The 18,094-nt window shown below is 42.4% G+C and overlaps 1 protein-coding gene across 5 annotated transcripts; it reads right to left on the bottom strand.

Annotated features, from left to right (window-relative positions):
• Window positions 1-2,840: 2,840 nt before the first annotated feature.
• On the bottom strand, window positions 2,841-17,483 carry abi2b (abl-interactor 2b). Of its 5 annotated transcripts, XM_061829610.1 has the most exons (11): window positions 17,108-17,483; window positions 15,428-15,595; window positions 13,772-13,948; window positions 12,077-12,183; window positions 10,694-10,840; window positions 9,892-10,031; window positions 9,511-9,711; window positions 8,944-9,108; window positions 8,194-8,277; window positions 6,912-7,097; window positions 2,841-4,610 (listed from the first exon to the last, which is right to left on the bottom strand). In XM_061829610.1, the coding sequence occupies exons 1-11, from the start codon at window positions 17,222-17,224 to the stop codon at window positions 4,435-4,437; spliced, it is 1,668 nt and encodes a 555-aa protein (XP_061685594.1). In that variant the 5' UTR covers window positions 17,225-17,483; the 3' UTR covers window positions 2,841-4,434. The 5 variants fall into 5 exon arrangements, with proteins under 5 accessions (XP_061685594.1, XP_061685559.1, XP_061685576.1 ...); XM_061829575.1 differs by lacking the exon at window positions 9,511-9,711 and having other exon boundaries at window positions 9,907-10,031; XM_061829592.1 differs by lacking the exons at window positions 9,511-9,711; window positions 10,694-10,840 and having other exon boundaries at window positions 9,907-10,031.
• Between the last annotated feature and the right edge of the window lie 611 nt (window positions 17,484-18,094).

Here is an 18,094-nt window from a genome sequence, read left to right on the forward strand (position 1 = left end):
GTTTTGCTCCTGGTGCTGAGTCATCCATAACGAGACTGTTAAAAGTGCTTTGAGCATCTTAGAGGTAGAAAAGATCCATACAAGGGATAACCCATTTCTTTGAATAGGTGCATTTAATTTGACCTACCCAAGTTTTTGAATGGAATGCCCAACTACTATATGTTGCAGTGGATTTTGCAAAACTGGTTCTTCTAAAACAAAGAGCGGAATAGCAAAATGGACCGATAGAATTACCGGTTCAATTAAAATTGCTATTTCAAGTCCTCCTCACCTTTTGATTGCATGAGACCAAATTGACTCTGAACAATTTATCAGCAGAACGAGTTTTCACAGAAAGCCATGGAAATTTCCAAGGATGTCCACCCTTGGAAAGAAATACATACATGCTAAACAGTACATAAATACATACATAAATATTTTATACACATTTCATAGTTCAGATCCTTGGAAGAGAACAAATTAAGCTAAATTTACTGAATATGTAGCAATTGTTCAAGACCAAGAAGACCATTAGGTTCCCTAACATTTGTGCTTCGTGATAAAGAACTGAAAGAACAAAGGAGAACCCAGACTAACAGATTATCAGATTCACCTAAAAAGCCCAAAATCAGTGAAAATGGAATTTAGGAGATACTCCAAAAAAAAAAAAAAAAAAAAGAGAACAAGTTAAACATTCTGGATATTTAACAAATGGACAAGTGAAGGTCAAATAAAGTTCAGCTGCAGACGTTATTTTCCATTTTAGGGTCCCTAACTTTTTGTTAGCGATAAAGAGCTAAAATAACAAATAGCAACCCAGACTAACTCATAGATTATAGACTTCGCCTGAAGACCCCAAAATCACTTAAAACAGAGTTCAAGACAAAAGTAAGTATTATTTTTACAATTCTACTTTTGGAAGAAGAAAAACTCACAGCAGGTAAATGCAATTTACGGTTAGGGTCAGGAGAAGAATTAAGTATGAGAGTTTTCCATATGCTTGACTGTGTTCACTGTTCAGACATGTCTTTCAGTACAGAACCAGTCCAAGGTATCAGGGAAAAGCCACATTCCTTGTGGGGGGGGGCAATGTTGAACGCAGTGTTTCAGAGAGTTGTCAGTTCGTTACCCCACCCAAGCACATGTGCATTGTTGTGTACCTGGCCAGACGCTCAACCCCCAAAACCATTATATCCTGCTTAGATATTTTTTGGTGCTCTGTGTGGCCGCAGGTGCCGAACGGCAGCTCACCTCAGGGCACTTGTGGCTACCCAAATAGCTTGCCACCACAAGGGGGTAACTGTGGCATGAACACATAATGCAGTGATGTCAAACATTACTAATAAATAGACACCAAATTGAGGGATAACTATAGAAGTAAATATGTGCCACCAGGATTTTAATTAAAAACGCCACTGAAAATTTTATGTTGCAAAATTCACATTATTTCAAAGTGATCACATTTTCGATAGCTGTATTTCAGTTGAACTTTTCAATGTTAACAAATTCGCCATATAAAAAAGAAATCAACCTTAAAAGTTCAAATGCGTGTTTGTGTTAAAAAGTCCAATAACTAGAAGACTAGTCAATTATGGAAGTAAATACATGCCACGTCACGTGAAGTCACATACTAAGAAAGCGTAACTGGATTGGCTGGGTGTTGAGTTCTGACCTGAAGTAACCCTGCCTTCTTAACATTAAATTTAAAAACTGAATTTCAGACAGCAAATTGTAGCCAGTTGAATCTCAGGAGACTGGAAATATTGCGTTTGAATTTTAAAGGTTGAATTATTTTTTTATATGGTGACTTTGTTAACATTCAAAAGTTAAACGGAAATACAGCTATTGAAAATGTGATCACTTTGAAATAACTGAATTTTACAACATAGGGGTGGCACGGTGTGCAGCTGGTAAAGTGTTGGCCTCACAGTTCTGAGGACTCAGGTTCGATTTTGGCCCTGCCTGTGTGGAGTTTGTATGATCTCCACGTGCCTGCGTGGGTTTTCTCCGGGGACTCCGGATTCCTCCCACGTCCCCAAAATATACAGTACAACATTAATTGGACACTCTAAATTTCCCCTAGGTGTGATTGTCTGTCTCCATGTGCCCTTTCATTGGCTGGCGACCAGTTCAGGGTGCACCCCGCCTCCTGCCTGTTGACAGCTGGGATAGGCACGGGTACAGATTTTAGCAAGAATAAATAAGTTGACACACATGATTTGCTTTCACAGGGCACATTAAGTGACTAGCACTCTGGATCAGGCAACAGAGCCTAGTTTAGCACCCATAGAACAATACTGTACAGCATCCATCAATTTTCTGTACCGCTTACTGTCACACGGTTTGCAGGAATAAGTGGTATGCCTTATTACATAATAGGAAAAATCTCCATACTGTACAAGTTTCAGCAAACTCCCAAATTAACTTTAAAAGGAAAACCAAGGCTGCTTGTAATTCATGGTTATCTTTCCAAACATTTGACATCATCTTTTTAATTGAGTGTCAAGGAGAAGGCAGATGACAGTCTCAGCAGCAGATTGTTAGAACATGCCTGCAAAGGCTAAAGTATACAAAAGTGAACAAAAAAATCCCTTCTACCTCCAGCTCCACATTTTCCTTTCAGTACTCTGTCTGGACATGTTAAGATCATTTTTCACTGCTGTCCTTTTCCACCTCAAAGCCTTAACACAACAATTACGTTTAAACCCTACACTCTGGTAGCCGCCAGAGTGGTCTGTAGGCACCATTTTGGAGTTGTGCACACATTAGTTATGTCTGAGCATGAAACATCACAGGTCATTCGAAAACAAACACTCCATGTGGAAATCTCACAAGATGTTAGACAATGAAAACTAGTGCACTTGAATCTTTATATCTTTATTGTCTTTGTTCTCTGGATTTTACAAATATGAGACTTCTGCAAATTAACTTCAAATGTGCAACACAATGGCATCATGGATTGATCATGGACTGCCCATCAGGCCCTCTAGCTCCCCCCGCTTCATCTTTCATGTTCCAAAACTGACTCCTCCTCACCCCCGAGTTTAGAGAGCAAGTCTTTGGATGTGAACTCCAACACAAGTTGAACAGTCTTTTTGGATGAGGCGGGTCACGACTGCTTCTTTACTTAATGACTGATTTTGCCATGTGGGTTTATAGGAAAGCACAGATAATGGCATGCAAGACTCACGTACAGACCCACTGGAATATTTTTTTTTTTATTTTTTTTTAAATATAGAAAATAAAAGTTTCTGGCTTAAGAACCGAGGCCACACTAATACCGGATAATGCCAGCCGCATTTAAAATGATACAACTGCTCACAAGAGGTATCAAATGTGACAGTTTAAACCATTCCAACACTACAGCTGTCTTATCATCTTCAATAACTCTTGTTTGGAGGACATAATACATGTCAATTTTACATTTGTTCTACATCATTTTACTAAAAATGCATGTTCTTTTGGTTAAAACAACTTGATAAAGTGGAAGGGGGTAGGGGGAGCCGTCTCACTCTGTTCAACACACATCTCAATATGGCACAAGTGTCTTCAAATTGACCTAAATCATTGGTGGAAAATAAAGTCATACCATACCTAAAAATATTAAGACATAAATCACAACAGAGCCATTTTTTTTCCTTCAAGCAGAAACATGCCACTCTGCAATTCCTTTTGAAGAACTAAAACAAAATCAAATTCATCCCCACTGCTTCAGAACACTGCAACTGAGTAGCCAGAGCTGTAGGCTGACCTTGCCACTCGAGCTAATAAACTTCTATGATTCAGGAGAGAAGCTGCACACAACACAAACCACCATTGTGCAACCGAGAATTTCACTCCTCACCTCTTTAGAGGGTCTTGTGGCCATCTATTAGTGTAAACGTAATAGGATACTGTATACACATTGCTATCTTTGACCCACCTCCTTGTCGCAAAGTGTCACATTGTATGTGCTTATCGTGACTGTTGGTGCGGCACCCCAACAAGATCCCCACCCACATAAAAACATGTGTTGCCTGTTTTCATGTTTGTTCAAGGAGAAAACTTTTCTCCAAAGCCTCTGGCCTGTGAAGGCCTTCTCCACAACATGGAAATCTCGTTATTCAGCAGCCATTTTGCCTGCACCACACACAAGAATCCCACAAAAAAAAAATCAAAATAAATATTGTACTCCAGAATAAGGGCAATTTGGCTGAAAAAAAATGAAAGAAAATGCCTCGTTGTGTAACACAAACTCTCCAAAATTAATCCAGATTGGCCAGAAAGAAACATAATAGTGGTGGTTAAGGTGGAGAGGATGAGTGGGGTCGACTCTCCGTTCCAACTCATTCCAGAGGTGATCATGCTCTGTCTGTTCAAAGTCTTTCACCTTTAACCCTTGGCTCCCCTCATTCCTCTTCTTCCCAATTTACTGCTTTTCTCCCTCATTGCACAGAGGAGGGGGAGGGGTGTTTCTCAATCAGCGTAGTGCATGATGGATTCAACGTAGTTGCCCGGAAAGAGGCCTGTGGTTCCATTCATCACGCCCTCGTACCAGCCGTCGTCGTTCTTCTTGATCACGTAGATAATGGCGCCCTCCTGGAAGGACAGCTCGTCTTCTTTGTCCCGACTGTAGTCGTAGATGGCCACCACTGTAGGACAGTCCAAGCAGGAGAGTCACCATCTTGTCGACATCTTCAGTTATCGTCTGATTTTCCATTGATTTTAATGGAATTTATCCAATTTCACTTTTGGCCTTAGCTTGCCATTTGGGGTCTTTTTGAGTCACTTTTACAGTATTTTAGCTCTGTTAAAGCCATAAATCGAGTTCTTGGCATATAAGCTTCATATTCAATTAAAGAGGACTACATTTCACATCAACTGAGTACATTTGTGAGTAAACAGACCAGATAACCACCATGAAAGTAAAGATTTTTTTTTTTGGTGACATTTTGTTTGGTGGTGTGCTAAGATGTTTTTCTATTGTATAATATGTGCCTTTGGCACATATATATTTTGAGGAAACTTCGTGGTGGAACCCCAAAATACAGGAAGTCATACAACGAAAGAGATTAGTGAAGAAGAAGTGGGACAGTGAGAGGAGTGAGGAGAGGCGAAAGGAATACATTGAAATGCGACGGAGCAAAGGTAGAGGTGGCGAAAGCTAAACAAGAGGCACATGACACCATGTACACCAGGTTGGACATGAAAGAAAGAGAAAAGGATCTACAGTTTGGCCAGACCGATGGATAGAGATGGGAAGGATGTGCAGCAGGTAAGGGTTATTAAGGATAGAGATGGAAATGTGTTGACTGGTGCCAGTAGTGTGCTGAATAGATGTAAAGAATACTTTGAGAAGTTGATTAATGAAGAAAATGAGAGAGAAGGAAGAGTAGAAGAGGCAAGTGTGAATGACCAAGGAGTGGCAATGATTAGTAAGGGGGAAGTTAGAAAGGCACTGAACAGAATGAAAAATTGAAAGACAGTTGATCCCGATGACATAGCAGAGGTATGGAAGCAATTCGGTGAGGTGGCTGTAGAGTTTTTTAACCAGTTCAATGGAATACTGGCGGGAGAGAAGATGCCAGAAGAATGGAGGAAAAGTGTGCTAGTCCCCATTTTTAAGAACAAAGGGGATGTTCAGAGCTGTGGAAACTATAGAGGAATAAAGATGATGAGCCACACAATGAAGTTATGGGAAAGAGTAGTGGAGGCTAGACTCAGGTCAGAAGTCAGTATCTGTGAGCAACAGTATGGATTCATGCCTAGAAAGAGTACCTCAGATGCATCATTTGCCTTGAGGATGCTAATTGAAAAGTACAGAGAAGGTCAGAAGGAGCTACATTGGGTCTTTTTGGATCTAGAGAAAGCCTATGACAGAGTACCAAGAGAGGAACTGTGGTACTGCATGCGGATGCCTGGTGTGGCGGAGAAATTTGTTAGAATAGTACAGGACATGTATGAGGGCAGCAGAGCCGTGGTGAGGTGTGCTGTAGGTGTGAAAAGAATTTAAGGTGGAGGTGGGACTGCATCAGGGATCAGCTCTGAACCCCTCCCTATAGGCTGTGGTAATGGATAGGCTGACAGAGGAGGTTAGTCTGGAATTCCCTTGGACTATGATGTTTGCAGATGATATTGTGATATGCAGTGAAAACAGGGAGCGGGTAGAGGAACAATTAGAAAGATAGAGGCACACACTGGAAAGGAGAGGAATGAAGATTAGCCAAAGTAAAATAGACTATATGTGCGTGAATGAGACAGATGGAGGGGGAAGAGTGAGGCTACAGGGAGAAGAGATAGCAAGGATGGACGACTTTAAATATTTAGGGTCAACAATACAGAAAGAAATGGTGAGTGTGGTGAAGAAGTGAAGAAACTGATACAAGCAGGTTGGAACAGCTGGCAGAAGGTCTCTTGTGTGTTATGTGACAGAAGAGTCTCTGCTAAGATGAAGGGCAAAGTTTATATAAAAGTGGTGAGGCCGGCCATGATGTATGGATTAGAAACAGGGGCACTGAAGAGACAACAGGAAGCAGAACTGGAGGTAGCAGAAATGAAGATGTTGAGGTTCTCGCTCGGAGTGAGCAGGTTGGATAGGATTAGAAATGAGCTCATTAGAGGCACAGCCAAAGTTGGATGTTTTGAAGACAAGGTTTGAGAGAGCAGACTTCGATGGTTTGGACATGTCCAGAGGCGAGAGAGTGAGTATATTGGTAGACGGGTGCTGAGGATGGGCCTGCCAGGCAAAAGAGCGAGAGGAAGACCAAAGAAAAGGTTTATGGATGTGGTGAGGGAAGACATGAGGACAGTGGGTGTTAGAGAGGAAGACGCAAGAGAATGGCTTAGATGGAAAAATATGACACACTGTGGTGACCGCTAATGGGACAAGCTGAAAGGAAAAGAAGAAGAATATGTGCTTTTGGCTGTTTAAAAGTTAGGAAACACTGAATGACCTTTCTCCAGGTAGCTGCGTGGCGCCCAGGGGGGGTCCTCTTCTGCGTACGGGTCGCTATACTCCACCACCGCCGACTCCTCTTCTTCCTCATCATCCTCGTAGTCCTCCGGTGGAGGAGGTGGAGGTGTAGGGTCCTCAAAGACTGGCTCGTCTGCGAGGGGCGGCGGGGGCGGGGCATCTGAGACTAGTTTGAAAATAAAAAAAAAAAAAATTAGCACATTACAAGAACCAAGTATCACGAGAAGTTGGTATTCCCATGCATTTTAGGAAAGGACCATTGCATGCAGTTTTTTTTCCCTATTCCTCTCGGTAAAGGACATGCATGACATAAAATGGTTATTTTCCCGAGATGAACAAATAATGAAAACATACTTTTGAGTTACTCTCCTAACACCAACACAAAGTGCCATTAAGCACTCTCCTTGGCCTATTTTTTGAACATTGTACCTACTCAGTTTTCTACAGTTGTTCTTGGTTTACACACCTCAGCCTCTCTCTGCACTAGAAAGAAGGACTAATATGAACCGCCATCAGTCAGCGAAAGACTGTAACCAACAAAAACGGAAGGGAATAATGGCTCTCACACACTTAACCTCAACTGGATGTTCTAAATGTCGACATGCAACTTAACATTAATGAAAAAATAAAAACCCCAACCTCACTCTCACCTGACCTCTACAAGTCACTGCAGCAGACAACAATTATTGGTGTGCTAATTGCTCTAATACATTACTGTGCATTTTGGAAGTATTTTTAGGCATAGACGCACATCTTAATGCTAAACTTGGTAAGGATGTGGCGACAAAACATCTGTTCCACAAACGAGCAACCCAGCACTAATTTACATAACCCATACTTGGATAGATGCATCTGTACAGCGTGCTAGGAATCACAACTGACCTGTGATTAAAGTTTATACGTTATAGGATCTCATAGTGCCCAATAACAGTGGAAATGCATCAGAAAGGAAATGCGATAATATAGTAATGACTCAAGTAGGTACGACTTGTGGAAAGGGGTTTCAAAGTACAATGAAATTATTCCATAAAGTTAAAAGTGACCAAGAAGAGTAAAAATAGCCCATGCTGATTTCAAACAAATTTGAATACAAGAGATGGGTTGTTGAAGGAAAACATCCCTTCAGTCATAAACCCTTCTTGAGACTGGGGTACAGAAACGTTATTTTGAGACAAAGCGTCCTTGACACAGAAGATGTTGATGCACAAATAATGACCGAGAGACAAGATGAAGGTCATGCAGAGGGCACTAGAACCACTTACTAGTCTCCTGAACTCGGGCCACAAAGCCCATCAGGGGCAGCTGAGGGGTGATCTGCATGGAGGGGGGAGGGGGCGCAAGTGGGCCTGCAATTGCCAAAACAGTGTTGAAAGACAAGAAGGAGTGGGCAGGGCCAGAATACTAAGGTAATTTCATTGCAATTGATTGATTGAATAATAAATATTTACTTAACAGTGCTCGCCTACATTTTTTGGAATTGATTACTCGCAGAATAGTATATTTACAGAGCTATAGGAGGGAACCTAGCCTCCAATTGTTGGAGGCGAAAAAAAAAAAAACATTTTCTGTTTTTTACTCAGACGAAATCTCTATATAGTTAAGTATTTCCTTGGCACCTTCCTGTGGTATGATAATGCCCAAATAAAACGTCAGTCCGACTTTTGTCAAGCCTTTGCTGCCATCCAGTGGCATCTATGGGCAATTATAAACTCTTTTAGGGGTGCATTAATTGTTCACAGATTTTAGCTGGGGAACACTGTATTTGGGAGGGAACCAAGCCTTTCATTACATGAGTCTGTATATAAAGGAGGCAAAAGAGTGCAGTGCTGTTCAAGAGGACAGCTGGGAGATAGCAAAAACTATCCATGGATCCCATTAACACAGCCAATACAAGATTTATTTCAAAAGTTTGAATGGCCAAATTTTGTACAGAAGCTGGAACTCATATTAGCTCAATAATGCTTAAAAAGAGGATTTCACTGAATTGTAACCACACAAAGTATAATGTCTACCTTGATTCTGGGCAAAGTGTGGTCCACCGTTGAGCTGGTTCTGATTGGGTGCCATGTTAGGCTGGCCGGTGACAGACGAGGGACGGCGGTACGGCAGCGAACCTCCTACATGGGTGTTCTGGGGCGGCTGCACCGGGCGGTTCATGCTGTAGAACTGAGGGGCACCTGCATGGAAATGCCACCAACAGGCAGGAGACCACATTTAGAAGGTGATTTGAAGTCTCCCTTTGTGAAGGTTGGGGGAACCGCAACCTTTGAACAATTGCACGATACAAAAAAAATACTGGCACAAGCACATAAAGGTTGAATTCTCATGCGCAATACACCACCATGACAAAACAATTGTGAAGGTTGAAAATATGCAGTGGGATAATGGGAAGAGAGGCTTCATTAACCAGACATGCGAATGCAAGACACCCAACTCCCCAGAGCCGCTACAAATAGTATTTACTGAATGGCGTGAATTTTTCGATCACATTTACAGCTTGACAAGTCTGCATATGGATCATCAAACACGGCTGACATAATGGGCGGGCTGACGGGTTTTCCCAATTGGGTTATACTCACCTTGTGCAGGGTTTCCATAAGCAACAGGTCCTGTGCCAGTGGGGGCTGTGGAAGTAAGGAACTGGAGAGGGGGTGGGGGCACATGCGGGATCTCAGTAGGTGGGTTAGAGGCATGGGTGGGGCCGTCAAGGACAGGGGGTATGGGACCAGGGGTGGTGGCAGTGTTGGGTGTGGGCTTAGTTGTGTTGGAGGGGGCAGGGGCTGAGGGAGTGTGGTGGTTGTAAAAGTGAGAGAAAGGAAGAAGAGGAGAAAAGAAGGGTGAGGGAGAGGAGGAATGTTCTACCATACTCTGGGATCATTCTCATTTGATTTTTAGTCTTAAAGTAAAGGTGTGCAGAAGCTGGAGATTGAGAAGTTTCGTAACAATAGTTATAAGCAGACAAACATGGGTAGTACCTGGGAAGGCAGTAGGTGGGGCTGGAGTGGGCACAGCGATGGGCACACCCACACTGCCGCTGCCACTGTTCTCCCGGCTGCTGCTGCGACTACTGCTGGGGTGGCTGCCTCCACTGCTGCCGCTACTGGTGGTGGGTCAGCAAAGACATCAGGAAACAGACAAACAAAAAACTTGTTCCATTTGGATTTTCAACTTACAACTGGTACAGTTGGAATATTTAGTATTGCATGAACCATCATGGAGAAACACACGCTTATGATGTCACAGATATTGAAAGCATTGTAACAAAGATGCATGGCAACACAAGCACACAAAAGACCAGACATGACGCGCTGGAAAAACAGGAAGCAAAATTGCGGTGAGATGAAGATGAATGAGGCTCAAAATATTCAAAACTGTGGTCCTTTACTTTATTGGCACAACTCTTGCACTTAAGTGCAACAGATGGACACATTTTTTCGGGGGAGTATCCTACTGCACAATATACAAATACCTTAAAGAAGGATTTCATCTTGGAGAGAATGTTACACACGTCTTGTTGTACTGCAGCTCAGTGTTTTCATTTTGCCCTCATTTCCGACAGGTTATCCCAGTCTGGGTATTCACCATGTGAGGTGTAATTAGGAGACAAGGGTTAAAGTCAGGACTCCAAACAAACAGGGAATGTTCAGTGGTGGGTCAGGTTTAAGTGTAAGACAGGAGAAGAATTAAGGACATGGGGGATAGCGCAACAGGGGTTGTGTTCTAGGCATGTAGTGAGGCATGCTGGGAAGGGGGAGGGGGTACCTGTACGTGCGGTTCCTCTGATTAACAGATGCATTGCGTGCTGGGCTCTGCAGGGGGTGGGCCATGTTGCGCGTCGGGCTTGAGACGTAGTCGTTAGGGACAACGGGAGGACGCACCGGCTCAAGCGTCCTATATGGGGAGTGGCGCCTGTGAGAGGGTCAGGAATTGGGTAGAGGAGGTGGGGTGGGGTTTGTGGAGGGGCATCCACAGAGAATTGTAGGAAAGAGGAAGGGGGAGAGTGGGGAAACAAACAAGTGCAAACTTAAAGAAAATGGGGAATGACAAGTGGAACACTGGGGCTGGTTGGGGTGAAGCCACAGGTAGCAACACCTGGGCATAACCAATGCAGCTGTCCGCTGCCTGAAACAGATTCAACCTAAAGCTATTATATCTACAGCAATTAATGCTGATATGCTTGAAAGAGAAGAACAAATATTTCCATGGGGGAAAAAAATCCTGGAAAGGGATAGGTAATAGCTCAGGTGTGAAGATGTTATGGCAAAATGTTGCTATGAGGAATATGAGGCAGCCAGGACTGGGCAAGCCTATCAAAAACACAACTAAGGGCATGTAAAATAAAAACAAGATGTCAGTCTTTAGCCAAAGACTGTGGCATAGGATCCATCATAGAGGTGTAGCTGTGGTTACATGCTTTTTGCAGAGACAAACACAAAGACCACACTTTAGTCACTGAGCAAATGGGAGATAGTCACACAAAACTCCAACAGACAAATCTGAATGTCAACCACACGCAGACACACTGACAAAAACAGTGCTAGACTCAGGAAGGTCCCCAAAGTGACAAGAACAGTGTTTTTCAGATGCATGAGCAGACACCCCCTGGGATGAGAGACACATTCAACAGTCCATCAAAAACATGAAGAGAGAATCCGATGATTTTAAAGCTTTTGCTGAGGATGCAAAATACGCTGCAGGGTATACACAATTAGTCTGGAAACGAGTGTTCATGCACGCACGCACACGCACACGCGCGCACACACACACACACACACGCGCGCACGCACACACACACGCACACGCACACACACACCACCACACACACACACACACACCACACACACACACACACACACACACACACACACACACACACACACACACACACACCACACACACACACACACACACACACACACACACACACACACACCACACACACAACACACACACACACACACACCACACACACACACAGACCTGTATTACACTTATTTTGTTTCTCCTTCATTCAGATCCAGAGTGAGAAGATATGTGGATTGTAGACTTCCTGTAATCTGTGTGGACCTTGAGTTTTTTGTGGGCTGGACAATTATCACAAATATAAAACAAATGTTTATCTGTACATTGACACAGGTCACATACCCAAGAGTCCCTTTTCCACTCATAGGGGGGCTGGGTGGCTTCTGTGTAGGGGGGGTTGTGCGAGGGAGTCCACCTCCACCACCAGCTTTCATGCTCTGAGCACTTGCCTAAATGAACAGGCGTGTATTATTAAATGTAGAGATCAAATAGTAGGAGGATTATAATGATAACCAAAACACACTTTTGACGGAAATAGTTGTGATATTTTTTGTTGTTTAAAATCGAAACTCTTTCTCTTTGGTGAGTGGCAGCCGAAATTCAAAACAAGTGATTTAAATTTCTCAAAATATCAAACTATTCCTTTAAAGAAACACAAAAATTAACAACACAACAACAGAAGCAGCATTCAGAAATCAAAAGTCCTTTATTGTTTAAGGGGCTATCTTTAAAAATCTTACCTTAAACCTTTGCAACCACTACAGTTGATTACAAAGATTAATTAAGGTGAGCAGAGAGAAAAAGAAAAAGAAATCAGCAATTAGTGTGCAATGAAAGAGGAAAACACTTCCATCATATTTCCCTTGAGAGACCTCAATAAAGTTATTGAAAAAAGAAATTGAAATTTTTTTGGAATACTCTTATTATTACAAATAAAAACCCTCAATAAAATATCCTTTTTGTTCTACTCCGTAAAGCCAACATGAAGTTAAGCCTGTCACGGTAATTACCAAAGACTTAGTTTGATTACAAAAAAAAAAGGGCTCGCCATTTGTCATTGGTGTGGTGAGCTAGTGCACATCTCACAAACTCCATCAGCAGATGGCGAGTTTGACGGCTGTCTCATTAGCTGCCTGTTGGCTCATGGAAGTCCGGCGGACCAGTGTTGGCTCCATGCAATACTCCACAGCTTTGGGCCATGTGCAGTGTGTAGCGCACAATGGAGAACCGTAAAGGTAAGATTATTATTATGCTCGCTAGTCCATGAGCAAGCGAGCTAGGGAGTGCAAAAGGTAGCTCCACGTGGCATCCTCGTTTAAAAAGTCAGTGCCTAGCTCAGTTGTGTTATTCCCAAATTAACACACATGTATGCACACAGGAAAGTTAACCATCTATTATGTTCGCTAGCCCGCAAGCTAGGGGAGACAACTAACCAGCTCGCTCTGCTGCGGCAACATCACACCGAGACCACTCACAGGGTTGTGTGTGAATCCCCAATTATAACAATCACATTAAAATGAATTGTTCATTAAGCATTAATTCAGCAGCACACATTATTCAACCACGGGTACAGTGAACATACACTATAAAGTATACATAGAGTATTTGATTGACTGGTGAATGGCTCATCTACAGCGGACCAAGCACAGTCTTGCAGTTCGAGAGCGGGCCTTATTTTCATAATTTCAGAGGCATTCAAATAAATGAATTATTTTTTTTAATGTTTATCATTATAGTATTTTGGGAAAAATATCAGCCTAAAAAATTATCATGACAGGCCTAACATGACGCATAATGTTTCCAAAGATCTCACAATACAATTCATACATCACGTGGATATTTTATATTTATATTACATTTGATTCAATAAAACAGAATTTAAACTTTAAACTTTTTTTGATTACACAAAATTACACTTTATGGAAACTAACTAAAGTCGCTGAAGTTAAACCCAAAACATGGTCCGCAGACAATGGAGGGGTCAAAAGCAGATGAATGGGTTTGTAAGTCACTTTTGAAATCACATGCTCTTTTTACCTTGACTCCATGGCCCATGTCATCCAGCAGGCTGTAGTCAATGGGCTTGCGGATGTAGCGTACAGGCCTCTCTGGATTGGCTGGGGCGATGATCTTATGTGTGCGGGATGTGTTCTTGTTAGTGGTGAGGATGCCAATTTCACGTCTGGCCACCTTCTCTTTGTGAATGTCCACTGTCTGAGGACAACAACATTATTATTATTATTTTTTTTAAATTGTTACAACCGTAAAAGCGCAATTGCTTTGTTTGACGCCTAGTCGTTTTGAATGTTGGCCCAATGAGCCAAGTTATGGTGGCCCTTTAAGAACCTTACTGGCCGAGTATATTTATAATATCATCTGATGTGGAGATTATTTCATATTTACTGTCTTTTTATTGTATTATCCACCAATCAATTTTCTGTACTACGTACTCTCACTTGGATCACAGGGATGCTGGAGTCTATCCCAGCCAATTCCAGCCCACTTATAAACAACCATTCCCACATTCATACTGACAGCCAATTTAGAGTCTTCAATTAATATATTTTTGGAATGTGGGAAGAAACTAGTGTACTCTGAGAAAACCCACACATGCAGAGGGAGAACATGCAAACTACACCACAGCTACATCCTAAGTGAGGATAAGCGGAAAGGAAGATGAATGAATGAATGGTGGTGGTGGTAGTCTGAGTCTGCTGTTGTAAAACCTGGATGACTTGCTAAGATTGATAGATCACTAAATTCAGTTTTTTCCCAAAAAATTCTGCAGGAGAATATTTGCCAATCAGTTTGTGACTTCAATTGGATGGATTTAAAAACAAGAAAAGGGTTTAGGAGTGGAGAAGTCAAAATCTCGACTTGTATCCAATTGTAATGCTCCGGCATGACTTTGAAAAGGCCCTTCGTGCTTGAAAAACCTCCAGTGTTGCTGAATTCAAACAACTGTGCAAGGGAAAGTGGGCTAAAATATATTCACAGATATGTGAACAACTCATTGCCAGTTATAAACAAAATCTTCATGTCAGTTGTGGCTCGTAACGTTGACCATGGCCCAAACAGTTATTAGGTTTACCATTACTTCTTCCACGCAGGGCAAGGTAACTCAACATTTTTTTCCCTTAATAAATAAAAAAGACCATATAAAAACAGCATTTCAAGTTTACTTGGTGTGCATGTGTCTGATATTTACGCTTGTTTGATGAAAAACAAAGAGGGGAAACTGCAAAAATAGAAGAATTTGAGAAGGGGACCAGTACTTATTCACAGCTGGTGGCCCAAACACAGCATCTTCGATCGCCGTTAATGTTGGACCTTGACCTGCTGCAAACTCACGCCATTGTAGATATACTGGGTTGTCGCTCTTTTTCTTGTTTAGAGGGAATCCTAAAGTTTTATTTTAGGACATGTGGAATAATTTGTAGAGTGAATGGTCAAATATTACAGCTCATTTACAAATTCAGTTTTTTTTTTAACCTGTCCACCATTATTCACTTACAAAAGGGAATTTCACCTTTCCTTTGCCGGCATCTTGTGACATACAGGGAAGGACAAACCCCCTGCGGGGTGGGGGAATTACATTTTTTTTTCCTCCCAACATTTGTGGCAGGGCTCAATCCTTTCCCTGTGCACATGTAATCATTGGAAATATCTGTATGTCAGCAGCCCAGTGCCCACCTGAGAAATGTGGTTGATGGAAGACTCCATGCGGCGTAGCTGCGAGGCCTGGATGTCCAGCATCTGCAGGACATTGTTGGCCAAAGTGTTGATCAAGTAGGCCACGCTTGCCAGCGACTGAGTGGTGTAGTTCTTGGTTTCCTCCAACGCTCGCTGCTTATCTGGAGACTGGAAAAAGCACATTGACATTTTGACATTTGAAATCACGTATGCAATTGCATTGATATTCAACTTCTAAAAACAAACATGAACTTCTACCAATAATTTCCTGTACTGGCCTTTGTCCATCTTAGTGTCACAACGGAATTGGCAAATGTTTTTTTTTTTTTTAAATAACCTCTAAATTTGTGCCAGAAACGGTGGGAGATGTCAGCTTCAAGGATAAAAAACAATAATTTACTTTTCTGATAACAGGTAAATAAAAACATTGTAACTAAGGAGACAACAATGCTAAAGGAATGATTGGAGACAATTGGTATGCCCATGGACATGGTGTAGGCATCCAATGGAAACAGTGTTTCCACTTTCTTGCTGACACTGGGGGAGCAATGTCAAGAGTGTGAAGACAAAAGGGAATGCTATCTCAGCACTGTATATGCACAGGATAAAACTGCCATAAATCAAGACCGCCATGCTTCTCGACAACATACAATTCTCGTTTTGTCATCGAGGGAAGTTCTCAAGAAGGAAAAGATTCTCAGAAAGTGATACCCAGGAAATTAAACGGGATGGCATTCATCATGTAGTGTTGGGTAAAGCATAAAAAGTGTGTGTGTGTGTGTGTGTGTGTGTGTGGTGGGGGGATGAAAGCAGGCTTGTCAGCAGGGCAACCTGTCAGACGTGCTCTTCCAGGAATTACATTTTTAAAAGTGTATGTAGGGGGGGGGGTGGTGGTATCAGTTCGTCTCTAAACCGTTTCTGTTGTATCAATAGACTAATCATCGTGACGACGTGCCATTTATTAAATGACTGATTGTCACTAACAGCACGGATTACTTTACACCCGTCGGACATAAACAAAAGGCGGCGAGAAAGTTAAAATAAAAGTACAGAGATGAAAATATAACGGGCGCTGCACCAACTTGGTTGTGAACAAAACAATTGTAATTGTAACATAAAAATGTCTGGTAAAATAGGCAAAGAGAAACGCTTGCTGATGAGTCCGCAATGTTGTCTCCGAGATCATAAATCAAACGAAAGCCACAGCGACCACAAAATCTGTCGACGAAAGCGGAACAGATATTACACTCGCTTCTCGTCTTGTATACACCCACACTCCGTTCATAGGCGGCTCGCGGTTCTATCCCAGATCCCTGTGGTCAGATAAACTGATTCTCACCACGATGGAAAACGTTTTTATGACTAATGAGCAGCTGCAAGCTATCTGGCTAAAGCGATAGCCCAGGACAACTGTAAAAGTCATACATACAGTATAAACATGTTTGTATCCTGGATACGACAGACATTTCGAGGCAGAGTGTGTTGAACACTTCGTAACATCTGTGAAATCTTGTGAGTTGGACGTAGCAACGCGGGTTTTTGTTTTTTTTTTTTGCTTTTATCCGAGCTTGGCTAACAGCGCATCTCGTCGAAAATACTAGCAACAGCTAGACAAGCAGCCCGTGTGGTGCCTGCAAAAACTCGTCAAGAAAACGCGTTTTCCTTCAGAAATCCGCTTACCTGGACATAGTTGCTCTCGCAATACTCGGCGACTCTTTCCAAATTGGTGAAACTATCCAGCAGAGCGCTTCGACCTGCTGGAATCTCCTCTTCCAAAAGCATTTGTAGCTCCGCCATTTTCACATCTTTAGCGGGGCAGCGTGGGTTCTATGGCGCTGCCGCGGTTGCGTGCGGTACTGCAGCCATCACCAGCTGCTGGAGGTGGAATGCCAGAAGTGCAGTGCAATTACACTGTAATTCTATGAGATATCACAATTTCATATTAACTGGTCGATGTGGCATCAAAATGTTGACCATTTTCAGCATGTACTACACTAAATAATTTGACAAAGCCTCATATAAAACGTTATTTTTCTCGTTTCCTTTCAGTAGCGTGGTGAGCTGGGTTGAGGAAGCGAGGAAGCCCACACCTGGGACCCACTGGTAATGACATCCCTGTCTGAAGTGCTGCAGGCACCCCAGGAAGCTGCCCAACCAACTATCCATCCATTTCCAGTACCGCTTATCCCCACTAGGGTTGCTGGTGTGCTGGAGCCTATCCAAGATATCTTCGGGACAGAGGCGGGGTACACCCGAAACTGGTCGCCAGCCAATCACAGGACACACATAGAAAAACATCCACTCGCACTCACATTCATACCTGTGGGCAATTTAGAGTCTTTAGTTAAATGACCATGCATGTTTCTGGGATGTGGGCGGAAACCGGAGTACCCGGAGAAAACCCAAGGAGGCACGGGAGAACAACTCCACACAGGCAAGGGACGGATTTAAATCCTGGTCCACACAACGTGAGGTTGATGTGCTAACCACTTCAAGTCATCTTAAGCCATGTTTTTCAGTCTTGCCTTGTGTTTTGGTGCTTTTAGTTTTTACTTCCACCAGTTGTTCACTTCATCTTTTCCTACCTGTTTGGTAGTATATTGTTTCCAAGTTTTTGCTCTTTTTTCAGGGTTTATTTTTTTTTAAACCTTTTTGTTTTTTAAATAA

Source organism: Syngnathoides biaculeatus, chromosome 2 (genome assembly GCF_019802595.1).
Source record: "Syngnathoides biaculeatus isolate LvHL_M chromosome 2, ASM1980259v1, whole genome shotgun sequence".
In the NCBI taxonomy this organism is placed as follows: domain Eukaryota; kingdom Metazoa; phylum Chordata; class Actinopteri; order Syngnathiformes; family Syngnathidae; genus Syngnathoides; species Syngnathoides biaculeatus.

Coding starts and splice junctions, on each gene's coding strand:
- abi2b (XM_061829610.1), bottom strand. CDS start 17,224: ATGGCGGAGCTACAAATGCTTTTGGAAGAGGAGATTCCAGCAGGTCGA. Junction 15,596..17,107: donor GCGAGAGCAACTATGTCCAG/GTAAGCGGATTT, acceptor TGCTTTTTCCAG/TCTCCAGATAAGCAGCGAGC. Junction 10,841..12,076: donor AGTGGAAAAGGGACTCTTGG/GTATGTGACCTG, acceptor ACCCTCTCACAG/GCGCCACTCCCCATATAGGA.